Source organism: Furipterus horrens, unplaced genomic scaffold, assembly GCF_987537825.1.
Source record: "Furipterus horrens unplaced genomic scaffold, mFurHor1.1.pri manual_scaffold_5, whole genome shotgun sequence".
Lineage (NCBI taxonomy): Eukaryota > Metazoa > Chordata > Mammalia > Chiroptera > Furipteridae > Furipterus > Furipterus horrens.
In genome coordinates this window covers 199,194,127-199,213,497 of record NW_028327175.1, presented here as the reverse complement: position 1 = coordinate 199,213,497, position 19,371 = coordinate 199,194,127, and the positions used below count along the sequence as shown (strand labels likewise).

Genomic DNA, 19,371 nt, shown 5'->3' with positions numbered 1-19,371 from the left:
TTCCGTGGCCTCGGTTTGGCTCTCTCTGCAGCTTCAGGCCCTACTGATTTCTTGCTCATTTTGGAAAACCATCCCCACACTGAATTCCATCCTCTCGCTCTTCTCTCTTCCCCACCTTCTCAGAGACATTGGCCAGCTCCTCTCTTCCTCTGTCCCCCGAGGTAGAACGGCCCCACCGATTTCGTGTCTTTTTCCATAGATCCTCAAGGCTTCGATTCTTAGATACGTACAAAAGATCTGCAAATGCCTCAATCATGACCCCTCTCCTGGGACCCATGCTATGGGGACATTTCCACACCACTGTCCCTTGGCACCTCAAAGCCGAGGTCTCCACTACCCTAGTTCTTACCCTCTTGGTATCTCCCGGTCAGAGAGATATACAGCAGAATTCTTTACACGCCCCTCCCAGGTTCTGTTGATGGGCGCGCACAAACGCCTCTCCAACCGTTCCACGCCACTGCATTGCCCCTGCAACTCCAGGCCATTGTCACTGCCGGCCCCTCACATCCGCACACAGCCACACTGCCTCCCGCACGGGCCCCCCTGCTCGCAAACTCAGCTCCACTGCACCCTCTCGGCTTCCTGCAAGCAGCGTTTCTGAAGGAACTGCTCGTGACCTTTCCTGGTTTGCATCGTGGCCGATGCCTGGCTGTCCACACAACTCCCGGTCCCCCCCAGAGGGCCCAGCCTACGTCTGCTACACACGTGGGGACAGGCAATGCTGGAAGGCTCACTCCAGGGCAGAGGTTCCGTCCTGACGCCAACTCCTTGGTCTCAGGAAGGTCTGGTTTTATACCTTTGTTTCCCTTTCTGCAAATGATGTGCTTTGTAAGCTGCTCTAAGCATTTCAGTCGCACTGTAATTAATATATGAAGATTTCATCAGATACGTGGTAATGGGGGTCCCCAATCATCGCCCCGATTTTTGGAAAAGATATAAGGAAGGGAACAAACATCCCTAGCAAGGCTTTTGCGCAGGCTTGGAGCAAAGGTTAACGATCGTACGAAGGAGAGTCCCTTCGATCGTAGGAAGTGGGGCTGATTATTTCGACGGGCGCTCCATGAAATGGCCAGTGAGAAAAGGAGCTAGCTAAACTCTCTCTGAAGCATAAATCAGGAACTTTTTCCTGCCTACCCTGCCCCACATTTCCTCGGTTTATATGCGTCGGTGGCCCCCTGCACGGTGCGTGATGATCAGAAAAGGCAGAAGCACAAAGCGCCGCAGGCACGCCTGTGCCCAGCCAGAACGGAAGCAGGAAACGTGAGAGCCCCCAGCCGCCGCCGGGGGACCCCGTTCCTGCTTTTGGAGGCCCTTTCAAATTGAACCTCCAAGCCCAGGGCCAAACGCTCCGGGCAGGGAGCTCCCTGCCGACACCAGCTCTGCGCGTTTGGCAAGCATGGGGTCCGTAGGATCCGGCCTCCCACGCGCTGGGCTCCGACCACACATCAGGGTTCAGCTCAAAGACACCACACGAGTGACCTCCACCATCTTCTCAGTGAGAACCAACCCAGCCCCCACCTCCCCCACCCCGGGGCGCTAGGAAACGCCAAAGCCCACCCTCTGGGCTAAGCAGGGACAGACTTGGAACCAAACCCAAGAAAAGGAAAAGAAAGTCAAGCCAAATTCCCATCCTGTGCGGAAATCTGAGTTGTTCTCCAGGAGAGCTGACCGATTTGCTGCGCAGAATTCAGTCATACTCCCTCCGAAATGAGCCAGAGAGCTCCCCCGCCAGGATTATTTTGCTGTTATTTTTTGCCCTTTCCTTCCAGATGTGGGTCTCTACCAAGCTTTATCACCACCCACTGGGAGGAAATGGGTGCGGGGAGGCCAGGGCTCTCTCCTGCTCCTTCACACTCTACCTCCAGGAATAAGCCCTCCATTTTTGGAAGCAGGAACCATTAAGGGACCATTAAGATCTTCACCTACAACTTCAAACCAGTTCCAGGTCCTTAACTTGCAGGTGTCCATCAGCCAGGGGCTGGAGGAGCTCTAAGGAAACCAGACTGGCCCTTCTTCCCATCCCCCTCCTGTTAGTGAGCAAAGTCCAACCCAGGGCTTCTCGGGGGTCCTCGGCTCAGTCCAGACAGAGGCAGGCAGGGACTACCCGAGACCAAGGGGAGCTGAGGGGCGGGGCCGGGGGTGGGGAGAAGGTGGCTGATGGAGACCACAGGCCAGGTGTGCGACCAGCCGCCTTACTCTGCAGGCCTCCAGTCCCCGTCTCCCCGCCCCCATCCGACAACCTGGTCTGCGCCCGGGGCTCAGAACTCCACCTTGTCCACTTCGGCCCACAGCTTCCTGGGTGACATCTGCCCTCGAACTATTCTCGGACATGCTCTAAACACACATCGACGTTTCCTATCCCGTCTCTCTCTTTGGCCATCTCCCCCCACCCCCCATCTCTTCCTCATCCTGAAAGAGCTGCACCACCATCGAGTTTCTCAACCTGGAAACCGGGAGTCATCCTGACACTGACCTCCACTTCCTCTTCCTGCCACATCTAAGCAAGCCGCTCACTGTCCCGGGGACGAAATGTATCCCAAATCAGTGTATTTCTCCGGTGTCTTTAGGGCCACAGCCCAGGCCCAAACCCCCACCCCCGCCATAGGACTTGGAGCTTCCACCTGCCATGCTCGGAGCCCAGCAGCGAGCCCTGGGGCACGACCCTGATCACATGACCCCTTGGTGGCTTCCCGCGGCGCCAAGAGAGCCGTCCACCCAGAGTCCTGGCCTGCGCCTGTGAGACCCGCCATGAGACGGGCCCGCCGGTCTCCCGCCACATCTCACCCGGGCCCCTGCTCCCTAGTCTGGGCACACGCGTCCCTCTGCTGGGGTGCCCACTCACCACCTGCCCTCCTGAAACACCTGCGTCCCCACTGTCCCGGCCCCACGCCGTTGGCCTCCTCCACGGCACTTTGCTCAGCATTTTACACACTTCTTTCTATTCCCCCCATTTATGGTTGATTTCTCCTGCTGTCACCCGGGGTTCCTGCTCTAAGAGGCCAAGGTTTCCGTCCATTCCGGCCACCTCACGTGAGAGCCTGACCCAGGGCAGGAGGCATCCGAATCAGTAATGCTCAGGAATATTCGTTGAGGATTAATAAAATGATCAGGCCAGCACCTCCGCCCCCAGAGAGGCGGGGACCAGGGTGACAGAGACCAGAGGGGCAGAACAGGCAGCCTGCAGAGAGGCTCCCCTCCTGGGGTTTTCTTTAGGAACATTTCAAAGCTACAGAGAAGGTGAAATATAACAAGGAATATTCCAGTCTGCCAGCCACTTGTTGCTCCTTCTTCCTCTCCAACCCCCCCCCCCCAAACACACACACACACACGTTTTTATGGTGAACCATTACAATGGACTTGCAGACCCCACTGATGTTCCGCGTCTACAACCATGAGCGTAATCCTCCTGCCTTAATACGATGCCGCTATCACCGCACCCCAAATTTAACACTGCCAGTCATGTTACCTAACACACGGCCCATGTTCAGAGTTCCATTGTTTAAATACCATTTAGAAGAGCTGTCCGCCCACCTCCACCCTGGACAAGACCAAGTCCAGGGTCATGCGGGGACATGTAGCTGTCTTTTCATCTGGAACTGTCTTATCTCACCAGCACTCTGGTCTTCCGAGACAATGACATCTGAAGCCACGGCTTGTCAGATGTCCCCTATTCTGGATCGGATTGTCCCCTCATGCCAAAGACCTTCCGCGGCACCCGCACACGCACTCCCCTGTGGCACACAGAACCACGCTTGACTAGGAACTACACACTGGCAGATTCTACAGGAAAGGAATCTGAGCAAGTCTTCACCTCTGGACTCCCTTGAAAATTAAAAAAGCAAAACACAAGACACAGAACATGTGCTCGCTCTGGCCATGTCCCTCTGTCATCACAGGCAGTAGGGGCTAAGTAAGGTAGAGCCCTCCCAACCCCATCCCTATACACTGTTGTGACCTGACCAGGGCTGTCTTGCTCACTCATGGGACTGGCATGGCCATGACCCAGCCTGGCCCCCAGGTGACAGCAGGTTCATGCCCGCTAGAGGCTCTCTCTTCTTTGGGGACCTGAGGAATTCCTGAGGTTGCAGTGCAGTTAGGATGGGACCCCAGCTGTGCCCAAGGAGGTAGCTGTGCAGCAACCCCACCCCCACCCACGTGGGGGCCAACAGCAGTGTCTTGAGTCATCCTAAAAGCCCCAGAGGACAATCTGGGCACCTAACTGCTCTTGGAATAACTCAGATGTTTCGAGTTCCATTGCAAGTGGCATTCCCGGAATGCAGGGGATTCACCTCAGGGGACCTGGCCCACTTCTACCGCAGAGGGTAATCCTGCGAAATCAGACAAAATAAACCCAGATAATACCCAGGACTCATAGTTACTAAAATATCCCTTCTCTTGATCTTTATTTTTAGCATGTTTCCAACTCAAAACCATAAACACAACACCAGACTTGTATATTCAAAACCTCAACAACCATGAAGCAAATAAAGCCCCCCAACCACGGGAATGAGAGGCAGCGAGCCGCAAACCAGCTGCTGTCCACCTGGAGGGCTGCCTCCAGCCTGTCCCAGAGAAGAGACGCCTTTGCGGCTCACCTCCAGTGTCACTAAAGGTTCACGAGGCTGCTTTGGCCTTTAACCCTAATGTGAATACCGCGAGCAATATTTTCCAGGTTGCACAAGACAGGTAAGGGCTTGCTTTTGCAAGTGAACACGTCCAAGTTGCCTGTTTTCTTCAGAGACATTTTAAACTGGAAGGCACCCAACCGAGGAGAATGTGAAGAACTCACTTTCTGGGAAGCCAGGTACTCCATGCCTCTGGCCAGCTGGTAGGTGCAGGACACCAGATCCTTGAAGGTCATCTGCTCCTCGGGAACGCGGTTGATGTCGTAGGAGTACTCCATCCCCGGCGGCCTCCGGGCTCGGAGGTACTCGCGGAGGTTGCCTTTCGAGGCGTATTCGACGATGACATAGAGGGGCCCTGGTGGGGGACAAGACCAGCTCCCTGAGGCAGCGACCCTGGAACCTGCCCTTGGGCAGCTCAGCAAAGCAGTTTTGTAGTTACCACAACCCAGGACTTTGCTCTTTGTTTGTTTAATTCAAACACACGGAAAAGCACACGAAAACAGAGCACCCGCTTTCTAACCTCCTAACAATGATACTCAACAACTGATCGAGAGAACATCAAGTGTCTTTAAGAAATTAACCAAAGACACTGACGTCCTTCCCTGGTCACCGCCGTTCTCACGCCTGTGCCGTCTGGAAAGCAGTGGCTAGCTTAAACTGGCTCTCGCCGGCCCATTTTTACTCTTTTACCTGCATCTGTGTATCAGTAAACTGTGTATTATTTTTAATCGCATGAGTGAATCATAAAGGTGTACAGGTCTACCACAGTTTTCCCTCTACGTTATCCTTGTGAGGCCCGGATAGGCTGATAAAAACAAGCCTAAACCATTCCTTTTAAGCTACATACAGACACACCTTGTTTTTTTTTTTTGAGCTTCCCTTGACTGCACTTCACAGATACTGTGATTTGGGGCACATGGAAGGTTTGTGGGACCCCGCGTGGAGGTCTATCGGAGCCATTTTTCCAACAAATTTGCCCGCAGTGCGTCCCATTCTGGTCATCCTCGCCGTTTGCAAACCTTTCGTTATTATCTTGGTCATGGTGATCTGTGGTCAGATCAGCAGTCACAGATATTGCCAATGATGACGCAGTTTATCAGTAAGTGCTGTGTATGTCCCAGCAGCTCCTCTAGGCCTCCCCAACCCCCCACCCCCCGCCTCCCTAGGCCTCCACCTTCCCTCAGACACAACAATATTGAAATTAAACCAATGAATAGCCCTGCGATGGCTTCTCAGTGTTCAAGTGAAAGGAAGAGTCCGCCAATGTGGCCAAGTTCATCATTATCTTCTGGTAAGAAAAAATCAAAGGCACCCCAGCCTTGGGCCACCAGCACCTGGGCCAGTCCCCCGCCCCCAGCCAAAAAAATCACAACCCGCTGAAGGTTCAAAGGATGGTTAGCCCTTTTTAGCAATAAAATCTTCTTTAATTGGAGAACATACTTTGCGTGCTGCTGCACACTTAATAGGCTACCGTGTCGTGTAAACATGATGTTTCTATGCACTGGTAAACCAAAAAGATTCACATGGCTCGCTTTATTGGCATATTTGCTTTCGTGCAGTGGTCTGGAATAACCCGCAGCATCTGACATATGCCTGTGCGTTCTATCACACAGATACACCCCCCTGGATTATCCCTTTCTCCGCAGGTTGCTTCCAGGTTTGGCCATCCCAGGCGGTGTGCAATGAACCTCCCTGCGCACGGCTCCTTGCACACACGTGTGCATCCATGTCTCCATCTTTACGGCAGGCCGGGGCTGGCACACCACCGCCCGCAGGCCAGCTCCTTGCCCACTGCCTGTTTTTGTAATTAAATAGTCTTGGCTCGCGGCCAGGCCCCCTCATTTCTGCGGCTGTTTTCACACTGCAGCAGCGGCCACAAAGCCAGAAATATTTACAATCACCCTCCAGAGAAAAACTCTCCCCGCCCCTGGTACGACCTAAAAGAGAAGCTGCTGAGGCGCAGAGGGGCATTTTCAAGTTTATTCATTATCCTCAGGCTGATTCCCAGAGTGCCAATTAGCCCTTTGACGAGAGAAGCAGGGGCCCTCTGCCCCCGAGGAAGACAATGCGTCCCTTCATACCTCTCCCTGCTTCTCTGCCGTTCTCAGGAGTCCAGGCCTCTGCTGCCCACAGCAAGGCCAGGCGTCCTCAGGCCCCATTTTAGGAGAACTTGTCAGCAAAACATAGGACCTTGTTTTGAGAAACTTCTCTTAGTGCTCGCCAAACAAAAGCCTCAGGAGACGGACTTTTCCAAACACCCTCTGGTTTATGCCCTACAAAGAGCAGAACCCCACAGGTCCTCTCATCCAATGTCACCGAAAACCCACCGGTACAGTCCCCCTTGGGTTCAGGCCCAGGAACATCTTTCTAGGAAGAGTTTAAAGAAAACTTTATATTGGGTGGGCCAGAAAGGTCATTTAGTTTTTTTCTGTAGGGTGACTCCAGCAGCGCTTGGTGGTCTTTAAGTTCATTTGAAACAATTCTTTTAGATTGTATTGTGACAGCTGTCACAACAGTGCGCATTAAAAAATTATCAAAACTGGTGAATTTTTGTGTAGTCATATTAATATTGAAGATGTAAGAAGATACACAACATTTTTGGCATATTATGCTTCATTATTTCAAGTAAGGTAACAACGCAACTGAACACACACACACACACACACACACACACACACACAGAAAGATTTGCACAGGGTAGGTGCTGTGACTGATCGAACATGTCAAAAATGGTTTGTGAAGTTTCTTGGCACTATTGATATTTTGGCCAAATAATCCTTTGCTGTGGGGCTGTCTTATGCATTGGAAGGACTTTAGCAGCCCCCCTGGCCTCTACCCACTAGAAGCCAATAGCGGGAGACAGCTGACATACTCAAAATATCCAGATCAATAAAGTTATTGCGAAAAAAAAAAACGTATTTTATTTTATGAAAAAGACTCAGCAGACTTTTTGGCCAACCTAACGCATGCACTTGAGAGGCCCTAGGGGCAAATCCGAAGTCCAACCGTTCCCCAGATGATGTCAACCCTGACCCGTGGAGAAGGGACTAAAGCATTCTTCATCCTACTCACCATCCTGAGTGCAGGCCCCGAGGAGATTTATGATATTCTTGTGTTTCCCAATCATCTTCATCATCTCCATCTCTGACACCAGATCCGAAAGGTCCTTCTCCGTGGCATCATCTGTGAACAGCACATCGTGAGAAATCAGCGCGTTTCCCCTACCCCACCAGTTGCCTCTGCTGCCTGCCCAACACCCAGTTGCAACAGCATAAAATTAAATTTTAGAACCAGAGAAGCCTTTCCAAACCATTTCCCTCATTTTATTGGTCAGGGGCAAATGCCCTGCCCTGCGTCAAACAGCTAATTTGGGGTCAGCAGGGTCAGAAGTCAGAACGGGCATGAATACAGGCCTCTGACATTAAAGCCCATTCTTTCCCAGCAAACCTCACAAATGCGGGGGCTTTAACTGCATTGTGAAATAATTCCATCGTCTGGCAGACCTGAGATGCCTCAGCAAAGCACATCAAACCTCACAGGGCCCGAAAGCGACCGTGAGAACATCTGCAGAGGAAGGCGAGGCATCTCACATCCCTACAGACCTCCTCCAGAGCAAGTGCTGCTCACTCGAACCCTTATGGTCCCTAAGGCGTTCACAGATGGGTTTGGGAGGTTGGGGGGAGAGGGAAACCCCACAACTGTGTACCAAAGCATATGTGTGTGTGCCCACACATGCCTGTCCTGAGTGGGTGAGGGTCCATCCATGCCTCCCATCACGATTAATACTGAAGTTTTTATAAACCTCAGCTTTATCATCTCAAGCAAGAATGGCTTAGGTCCTGCGTCTGTGGATGCCCAGCTAGCTTCTGAAAGGTAACAGGATCTTCCCCGTGTGCTTCCCTCCCATGGAGCTGATTCAATATGGAAAAACCTGGGCTGACTAGAACAGTGTGATAAAGGCATGGCCAGGAGCCCCAAGGCAGGAAGCTTCTGAGGTTCACAAAAGGCAGAGCAACGCAATTGACTGGAGGGAACCGTCTCCCCTGAACTGCGTGGTGAACTGAGCCCCGTGCTCACAGGCTCAGCTCAGGGTGTTTTCTCCTCCAGGCTCCGAGGGCCCACTGGTTATAGCAAAGGGCCAAGTCACAAAGGCTCTGGGGCTCCTGTCCTTCTCCACCCTAACAGGGAAGCCTGGCCCTGGGGGAACAAGAGAAAAAGAACTCCCAGACCTCCCCTTCTGCTCTGTCCCCAGGTAACTCTGAGCTCCCCAACCCAAATCAGAAGTGCTGCTCAAAGAGACAGGAAGCCGGGGCCTCCCCTGGATTCATCCCTGGTTCGTGGCGGGGGTGGGACACATTACCCGAGGCGCTTGCCCCACAGGAGGACGAGGGTGCCTGAGGCAGGCAGGCCACACAGGGCAGCAGCAAGTGGTTGCCTCCATCGCTGGAGCCCACACGTGGGGGGAGGGCACACGGGCCTTCCTGGCATCCGACCATAAGGTGGGGAGCAGCTCAAAACGCCCTAGTTTTCCTTAGGAACCATTCAGATTAATAGCTTTAAAGATATCAGCCTCACCCTGGCTGGTGTGGCTCAGTGGGCTGAGTGCTAGCCTGCGAACCAAAGGGTCATGGGTTCGATTCCCAGTCAGGGCACATGCCTGGGTTGCAGGCCAGGTCCCCAGATGGGGGCACGCAAAAGGCAAGCACATATTGATGTTTCTCTCCCTCTTTCTCCCTCCCTTCCCCTCTCTCTAAAAATAAATAAATTTGTTAAATCTTAAAAAAAAAAAAAATAAAGGAATCAGCCCCTTTGTGACTATTTCCAGGCTGCTACTGTCCCCGAGGGAGGGACTGGGCTAGGAGACCCCACGTAAGAAAGAAAATGACTAACTCCCGAGTGCCTACAATGTGTCCAGCCCCCCCCCCCACCCTGAAATCAGACCCTCTGCCGGGCCCCATGAGGAAAGGCTAGGCTTGGGCTGTCCTCTCTGAGATGTCCCCTGTCACCCCCCTCCCAGAATGGAACAATGTGGGAGGAAGCTGTTCATGGTGACAAGTTCTCGAAGCTCCCTGGACGTGGGCACATGCAGGGCTGGAAGGGTGATTCAGAAAGGTGCAGGTTCCCACGGACGCCGCGTGACATGTACATCCCGGGGCAACTGTGTTTCTGCCCGGACGGCTCTGCCCCATCACCGCTCCTATCAGTGCCCCCCGAGCTTGCTAAGTGACTCTCCCAGACCAGCTCCTCGCACAACAAAGAAGGTAAAGTGAGGTCTCCTCTCCTTGCTCCCGCCAAAGACGCCAAGTTTCCTTAACGTGTGAAGGAAGGTCTGGGTCCAGAGACCAACACACCAACATGCATCTCGCTCAGCCAGTCCCATGCGAGCTGGTGTTTTCTAAGCACAGGCAAACACGGGGGGTGGGTGGGTGGGTGGGGGAGTAGGACGATAGATGAACGTGTACATGAAACACAGAGTTCATGCTTGTCATTACTAGCCATGAATTGCTGCATTATTTTTCCATACGAACAACCGCAAGCCTCCTTGCGCCCCCACCCTACACGGGGAACCAAGACTCACGAGGAGCCGAAGGGCAACAATCTCGGCAGCTACCGCTTTGACAAAACTGGATTTTCTTTTTTAAAAAGCACACACAGCTCAAGATAAATAGTCTGTCCGAGATGCTGATTTATACTGAAAACTCCTCACCCCCTGGGGTCAACTATGTGCCCTCTGACCTCCTGCCATGATAGAGTTCACATGCCACAAAAGGAACATTCTTGATAAGACTTCCCACCCCTGCCCCACCCCCATCTGTCCCCGCCCCACCAGCTCCTCCCCGCTCACCTTTCAACATCTTCACTGCCACGGTGACAGCCTCCTTGGGCTTCTCCTTGTCGATTCCCACCGCCTCAGCCATGACCACTTGCCCAAAGCAACCTTCCCCCAGGGGTTTGCCCAGCGTCAGCCTAAATGTGTAAACAGGGGATTAGCACGGGGGGTGAGCGAGGGGAAGTCCAGAACTAAATACAAGAATCTTTCAGCGGCCTGCAGAGCACGGGGCACGTATCATATGGAACTAATGAGACGCGGGGGCCACACGCGCCCGAGTATTTTCTTAGCGACGCTTTAGAGAATGTCAATTACTGGTGGAACAGCTATTAAGTTTCACATTTGTATTCTGGATTTATTTTTTTTACGGAAGGTATCCTTGCTGATGAGGTAGTCAGCCTTCCTCAGCGCTAACACGGAGGAGCTTGTTACTGAATATTCGTCGTTCAGAATATCTCAAAGAAAACCTTAAAACTGTTCTTACATTTGTGTCTTTCTTTAAAATCGCTATTATTCAAGTACCAATGGGTTTTACGGTCCCATTCTGCGGCCAGGATACATGATATGAATCTTAAATGCATTTCAAGGAATCTAACTTTTCATTAATGGCAGAAAACATCCTAAAACTTGGGGGGAATTTTTTTTTTTTTTTGACATAACAATTCAGAAATCCTTATGACTACCCAAAATTAACAGTAAAGAAAATCCAAAGTGAACACAACAAACTAAATTTCTAAGCTCAGAAGCTCTGTCTACAGCCTATGGCTAGCCATATCTTGTCCTTGGGCATTACAAGAACCAAAAGAATGAGGCAGTCTTTGAAATACATATGAATGTGGTTTTGCACTTAAGGGAAGCATGGAGCTGACCTTAGGATAAATAGTATTTATGGTAAGTACACCAGAGTTTGCAGAAGCTAAGCAAAAACTGAGGGCAACATGCGGTACTCTGAGGTCATTCCGTTTCTACACTGAACTAAAATTAAATTTAATGTCTTGGCAGAAAACAAACATTTGCATTGGAAAAATGGCTAATTTATGTCCCATTGCCCTGCTACTATAAGCATAACAATCCCTTCTTTGTATAACTTCTGCCTCCGATCTAATAAACTGCTCCTAAATAGCCTTCATTCATTGCAAGCCTGCTCCACCTACGTTTGCGCTAAATACTGTTTTGAAATGCTTAGCGCTCAGACTTTCCGCACTCGGGGTACCCTCGGGTGGGAGCTAACAGCTCGGTGCGCACAAGACTCCCACTGTTGACGGCGGCGTCACAGGTGGCAGAAACTATGGCCTGAACCCGAGAGCTGCAGCTTCTTACAGTGTGACCACGGCTCAGCAGCACAGCCCTGTACACACGGGAATTTGCACGTGGACCTGCCCGCTTGTATCAGCAAACCAGGGAGCAGGGGGTGCTCACGAGAAACACCCCCGTTCTCGCTCCCTCCACGTGCTACAGGTGCAGAAACCAGTCCGCGTGTTTTCCTCAGGTGCCTCACCTGGAAACGTTCAGTAAACAGGTCATGAATGAATGAATGAAGGGAGTCTTCACTGCAGTACACAAATGAACTGGAAACTGCCCCCATTAACACTCTAACAGAAGGACAGCTCTGTGATTATTTGGCTCTAGCTTACGGCGCACGTTAACAATCTCTACTTCGGCTGCTGGGAAACAAAGCTGCTGTGGAGTTGTGAGGACCAAAATGACAAGGGCCGCATAAGCTCCCACTCCTTCCAGAGCTCATCAAGCCGGTCTCCAGAAAGGCGAACCTCTGTAGGATTTCCAGATCTGCGGATGAGTTTGTCTCCAGCAATGCAACGCTGACAGAACCTCAGGGCGGTACTACCAGCGGCAAGACAGGTAGAGCAGGTGGACGTACGCACGTCCAGAGCTCATCCCAGCTGACGTGACGCAGGTGCGGACTCAGCAGCTCCGCCTTCCTTTCGTCATTCTCAAGCACAAGAGGCACCCAGGAGAGAGCTGATGACCGACCCTTCAATGACCACGGCCTGGGAGTTGGTGTCTGTCTAGAAGACAGAGGCTGGGAGCCCAAGATCTTTTCCACCGACCCTGTGCCCAGCACCGCCCTCTTGCTGAGGTGTGCGCTTCGGGGCGCCCAGGTTACCAATCCATGAAGGGACACATGCCCTCAGAGGAGCCAAGAACTGTGCTCAGCCCCGGGAGGTCTAGACCATGACCTTCATTCCGTCGGAATGAAGCCCACAGCATCAGGTAACGAGCCCCATGCACTCGGACTTAAAGCCAGACCAGACAGAGCCCAGGTGGCCACACTTTGACTGGACGTGATTGGAACACCTGTAGATCATCCAATGAGGAAAATATCACGTATCCCAGGAAGCTCCATGTCAGGCACTGTATCTGAAGCTTTCCGGCCTGATAGTACATTAATTACATTAAAAACAGTAACACTGGATACAGATTCATAACACGACTAATTTTCTTCACCTGATTTCTCCGAAGACATGCACAACAGAACAGCCATGTTCCGGCAACGTGATGGCGGAATGCCAGAACTTTTTTATAAATGGGATAATCTTACTTTTATTCAACGTGACTGGGTTGGAATTGTCTAGAAAGTTTAAAAAACAAAAACAATAAAACACTAACTAAGGTCCCATCCTGTTGGGGGACCAGCCATGCCTTAGGGACTCCTTTTTTAAAAGAACTACTTAAAAAGAGAGAGAATCAGTTCTTTTCTGAGAGTTGGTTACTCAGAAATATTAACCTCACTTTTTCTGACATCCTCACAGCAAGGCCTTTGCCGTTCAGGGTCATAAAAAGGGAATGTCGATCCAATGTCCCCATTTACACCGAAGTCTCCATGCATTTGGGGTGTGCCCAATTACAGTACTCACTTATCTCTTGGAAACTCCCATTTGGGGTCTTCCGGTAGCTCGTACTCAGAGACCCCCGCCAGCATGGGGGTGTCTGCCGTGGAGGAGAGGCGCGTTGTTATCCTCACCAGAGGGGTGTTGGAGTTCATGGAGGAGCTGGACTCAGCAGAAACCTGGATACAAAACGCAAAAACACAGATGTAATCCTGGCTCCACCTGAGCGAACTGGAGGCCGGTCAGAGCCCAGCCAGAGGGTCAGCCCTTGGGTAGATGACAAGCGGGGGCTGGCCAAGGTCACAGATTTCAGACCAGAAGCACCGGATTCCAACTCCTCTGTCCTCCTGTCTACATAGGACTGACTTTCATCCAAATTACATGTTCCTCAGACCAGGCTTTCAACATCTGTACACAGTGCCTGGTCAAAAGATGTCTGCTTTCTGTCCCGATCCCGCAAGACGGTCCCCTGAGGATAGAGACAGCCCCCCGTGGGCCTCATTACTGCCTCCGGTATTACCCACCCTGGAGTCCCAGATCATCAGTCTCCCCACAGACCACTGATCATGAATCAGCGTTGCACTTAGGAAACTCCATAAAAACTTTTGGACACTCTATCCTCTGAAATGCAAAGCAGACTCTCTCCAAGAATGAACTCTAGGTACGATCCGAAGGTGAAAGGCATTCCAGGAGCTCCGAGCGCCTCTTTACTCAAGGTCACCTGAGACCCAGGCACCGGGGCCGTGTCCCGCTTCTCCACAGTCCTGGGAGCTCGTCGATGCCCAGGCCATTCGGTGAAAATCGACAGCCTCTTGTCAACTTCAGTTTCAGAAACTAGTGGATCAAACACGTGGGATGAAGAATCGAGGGAAAGAAAAATGAATCTATGCGTCATCACCCGGGAAAGCGCCTCTCCCGCCTGGCAGCATGCGGGGGCTCCACGGAGGTTTCTCATTTGCCCTCAGCCATTTATTTCAACCTGTGTCTGATAACATGGTCGTTTCTCAGCTGTATCATCTTCCCTGTGCCGGCTCCTGTGAAGGAGGACATGTGCAGGTCCGCCGCTCAGCATTGCTACACAGTTTGGTCCAATCGTGGGCTACTGGAACACCCCCTGACCGTAAACCATGAACAAGACTTTGGCCCAAGGCAGCTGGAACATGAGGTTGACCATGACCCATCAAAATAGCTCACCTGCCCACCTTGGTTCTGTGCCCTGCATGACTGCCAAGGTCAACCGTCCTCCCCAGCTGGGCTTACCAACCCCGCTGAAAGCCAGGAGCAAAGACTGAGTTCAGACAAGCAAACTGATGAGGAACTTGCACAAGGGGAAGCCTGGCCCCTTCCCAAAAGACCTGCACTTCCTACTCGGAAAACCCCAATTCTTTCCTTTGTAAACCCAGACCGCCCTTAATTGGAAACCAGAGGAGATGACCGAGAATACATGGGAGAAAAGTCATTTTACAAAGAGAAGGACATTGGGTTCAGCATTAAACTCCAGAAGTAGTAAAATCAAGAGTGGAGGGAGGGGTTACATGTTCTATTTCAGAACTTTGTAGGTCATTTAAATTTTATTGCCATGCATATAACTCTTTTATGTTTTTTTTTAAAGTAGTTTTGTAACAAAAAATGTTTTTTAGAATAATAAGGATCTGAACTGAGGCATGTCTCGAGGGGAAAAGAAAACGAGGAACATATGCTTAAAATATACTGAATTTTCAAATGGGTTAAAAATGGCAAGAGCATTGTTTTCCTCTCTTCCCTGGGCGCCAGGCAGAGCTTGACGGCACCTCTGACCCTTGCATGTGGGCACCGCGGTGACTGCCCCCAGCCACGCAGCCAGCCCTGCTGCACCCTTCCTCTGATAACCGTTTATAAGGTGGGCATCCACGTCGGGTGGCAGCATCCTGGCCAACTGCGCCCACGGGCCTGACAGTCGCGGTCCCTGTCCCAGTTCTGATGCTCACTGACCTGAGACCAGACTTTTGGGGAGTCTCCTAACCTTCCTAAACGAGATTCCTTACCTGTTCACAGGAAAGCGGGGTTGCCCCCTACACAGCTACTGTGGGGGTGAAACACAGTCACACCGCCCAGTGCTTAGTGCTGAGTCCGGCTCTGGCTAAGGGCTCCGTTAATATGCGCGCCAACCCCACAATCCCTTTTCTTCGCACATTTTTAGAATCGTTTGCTCCCCAGATTCAAGGGTGCCTATGGTGGCACCTCCCTCTGGGGAATCCGGAGCATCTAGAGCGGGCTGTTCTTTCTGTACATGAGCTGTCACACCGCATGTCAAGGGGAGGAAGGAAGGCCCGCTGGCCTTACAGGTGGCTGCAGGACAGGCCACCCCTTCTTGGGCGGGATGATGAGACCCTGCGCTCACCGCCAGGGAGGGCAGGGGCTCCAGAGAACAGAAGAGCAAACCCAAGAAATAAAGCGTCCAGCAGGCAGGGGACAGAGGATCTGGGGACAGTCCCAGGACAGGAGGATAGCTGGAGCGTCGGGATGCCCCAGTGACAGATATGGCTCGGAGGTAGCGTAAGCACAGAGAAGCTGAACATTCAGTCATCAGTTAACTGCTCCGTAGCCGACCTAGGACCCCAAAGGAAGCTTTGCCCACAAGCCCCTGGCAGGAGTTCCCACATGAGCCCTGGCTGCTGTGGCTCAGCGGATTGAGCATCGGCCTGCGAGCCAAGTGTCGCTGGTTCGATTCCCAGTCGGGGCACGTGACTAGGCCGCACATCAGGTCCCCAGTTGGGGGTGCAAGTGAGAGGCGAACACACAGTGATGTTTCTCTCCCCCTCTTTCTCCTTTCCCCTCTCTCTAAAAAATAAATAAACAAAACAACAAATAAATTATTAAAAAAAAAAAAAAAAAAAAGAGTTCCCACACGTATACCTCTTCCCCCAAATGGAGGGTCTCAACAAGGCTTCCCCGTGGAAGCTTTTAATGGGAAACCTTTACAAACTTGGTTGCCATCATTATTATTCCAATTTAAAAATCATGTTTACGGATAAGATTCCTTATGGAGATTTTGCTCAGGCTGAGTATAGAGGTTGAGAGTCAATGGACAAATCCAGAAAATACTTCTGTGAGAAAAATAACACCCTCACAAAGGGGGAAAAAAGGTAAGAAAATGCCCGAAATATAAGAAACAACAGACTTTGGCTGCCCTGTCTATGGAGATGGGTCTTCATCTCGGCCCCACGCACGTCTACCATGCTTTTAAAACCCCGCTGGGGCCGTGACGTACAACTGGCTCTCCCTTCACTCCATGTTCGTCTGAGCGCAAAGGCGGGCCCGGGCCCGGCAGGACCTGTCCCAGGAGTGTCTTCCACGGCGTGGACACCACGTCTCGCCAGAGCGTCTTCCCTTCCACGCCAGGGCCCCTCGAGGCATCCCCAACTCCTGTGACTAAGTCAGCCCCATCCCATGATCACTTCTTATCTTGCACAAAACCCTCATTTTCCCTGTCAGATATTCTTTGTCAATTCCAGGGTTTCCTGTTTATCTAAATTTAAAATATCCCATTGATGGCGATAATGAAGTTATTTATAAACAACAAACGCTAACACTCTAAACTAAACTGTCTTCCCGCTCCCAGCTCCGGGCAGGCGCTCCTCAGCATGCATGTCACGGTCTCAGCTCCGCTTCCTCACTTTCCGGAACCTCTTTACCATGTGCCATAAATCAAGCTTTGAACTAAATGCGCTTTTTGTGTGTTTCCCCAGTACATGTGGGAGATTAAGCAAGGAAGTGGGTTTTTTCCTTTTCTTTTTAAAGGGCCCCCAAGATGCTGTGTTACCCCCTTTATACTAGATTCGAAGGGACGACCAACAGGGACCTCAGCGAGAATGGAGCTGGCAGGGGCAGAGACGCCAGGGTGAGGGGTGATGAATATCTGTGTATTTTATGCCCAGGACTGACAAACACCGCCAGACCACAGCCGGCTGCAGAAACCGTCTGACTAGGGCTGGGAATCTACGTTCCCAACCCGGAGCAGAAGGCTCTGGAGTTAGTGAGCTCTGAGCCCTGCCCGTCATTCCCCTGAAGCCAAACCAAAGGCCCTCACCACCTCGGCCAGGTGACTGACATAAAGGTTCAAGGGGTGACTGGGCTGGGATGTGTCTCCCATCCATAACAAAATTTAGGTAATTAAATAGTTTATCAGACACTCGCTTTTCTCCCTTAACCCATCTCTGCCTCACCCAGGACTCGTTGTAAACCTATCACAGCAGTGGCTCACGTGTCCTGGGCAGACTGGCTCTTCTTAGCAGATCACATCAGCCAGACTCTAGGTCAGAGCTTAGTCAAGGTCTTTCCAAGGCCAAGAGAATGGCCCGAGGGGACCCGGGGTGGCGAGGCACCCACACGAAAGGGCAGATTCCGGCCAAGCCACCCATGACCGTACTAATCACCAAATGTGTTCTGGAAGCAGTGAGCTTTCCTTAGACCACCTGATTGACCAAAATACGGAAAATGTCCCGCGATCATCATGTGTGGCTGCTAGGCAGTGAATGAGCTTCTGGAAGCGAAACGGCCCTTCGCAGAGCTTGCTGTACTTAACGGCCGTTAACACGCACCCCTGAGAGCTGGCGCCTGAATCACGCGCACCGGTCCCCCTTCACCTTGGTCCTGCGCATGACGCCCTTGGGATACACCACTGTTACAAAACATGACCTTGATTGCCCTTGATTCTTCTCTGTTTTTTTTTTAATACATAATGATTTATTTTATTGTTGTTCAATTACAGTGGTGCCAATTTTCTCCCTGTTGCTAACCCCTGCCCCAACCACCGTCACCCACCAGCTCCCAGTCAATCCCAAAAGGTGACCCTAAAGCCTAAGAAAAGAAAATACCCTGCAGCCCCTTCTAAAACGCCCACGCAGGACACGCACGGGTGTGCCCCCGCCCAGGAGACGGGCTCCTCCGCTTGTGGAGACCGCTCAGCCTCTATCCGGCCCTACGGAAGCCTCTGGCCTCAGAGAAAGACGCTCATGTATCCACTGAAACGCCAGTGCAGTGAACCCAGCAACCACATGCCTTCAGGTCCCTTTGCACCCCTCCCCCAACCTGACTGATCGCGGGCAGGGAAGCCCTGTCGTTAACTCACAGGTGCGCACAGGCTGCTTCGCGAGGGCCACGCTGCCCACTTGCAGCCCTGGAGACCCGTCTGAGAGCCCCCAGCTTCCAAAGATGCCCCACTCTGGCCTGGCAGGGTGTCTGAGCCCCGGCACTGCACGTGGGTTCCCAGAAAGATGCCCCGTGCCACCCGCCTTCTCACCCAAAGGGTGCTTCTTTCTCCACGCACCAAAGCCCACCAAGAGTCTCAAAAAGCCCGTGGCTACTGGGACGTGACCACAAGGAATTTCTTCTTCGGTACTGGAGATAAAGACTTTTGACAAAAAATAAATAAACTGAAATGTCTGTACCGGTAAGTTCAGTACAGTCTAGTAAATGTCAAAAAGGAAAAAACTCACAATGGAATCAAGGAAAAATAAAACTTCTCTTGTTCTAAAAACAATTACTTGACTGAGTTCAGTGAAATGCTTGTCTGATGCGTGTCGGGGAGGGCGCCGGCCAGGGCCAAGAAGATAAAATTCAGGCTCCGCCAAGAACCCACGGAGCACACACCATCTGTGTGGGAGCGCAGGCCGGGCAAAGGCAGCAGGAAGCGCGGCCTCGTAAACGCCGAGGGACAAGCCCTCCTCAGGGCATCCGATGACGGGCTCACCTGTCGCCAGGTGAAGGCACGCTTGGCATCCCTGTGGTATTTTCCCTTTCATCAGCATATCTGCCAGCCTTTCTGGGGATTTCATTCCAGCAACAGCCCAAGAACCCTCTTTTATCCCGATACCTGATAGGCATCTCTTTCCCCACCAAAGGCACCCTGCTCACTGACCAAGGGCTCTCTGGGAAGAATCGCACACCCCATGTGGACATGTGTGAGGAACTGAGATGTGCCAACAGTCTCCCCCAAACAGAGGGACCTCCCAGAGGTTTATTTCCCCGGGGGACCGGAATTTACCCACTTTCCTTGGCTTGGCACGTACGACCTGACCCCACTGAA

The 19,371-nt window shown here is 51.9% G+C and overlaps 1 protein-coding gene across 16 annotated transcripts in view; it reads right to left on the bottom strand.

Annotated features, from left to right (window-relative positions):
• The window catches only part of FGFR2 (fibroblast growth factor receptor 2), a 97,925-nt gene that overhangs the window by 8,513 nt on the left and 70,041 nt on the right, over positions 1–19,371 (bottom strand). For all 16 annotated transcript variants that reach the window (XM_090278766.1, XM_090278753.1, XM_090278752.1 and 13 more), the window contains 4 exons: positions 13,332–13,483; positions 10,471–10,592; positions 7,698–7,808; positions 4,790–4,980 (listed from right to left, as the gene is read on the bottom strand). In XM_090278766.1, coding sequence (XP_090134892.1) covers positions 4,790–4,980; positions 7,698–7,808; positions 10,471–10,592; positions 13,332–13,483 — 576 coding nt within the window. The remainder of the gene's footprint in view (positions 1–4,789; positions 4,981–7,697; positions 7,809–10,470; positions 10,593–13,331; positions 13,484–19,371) is intronic.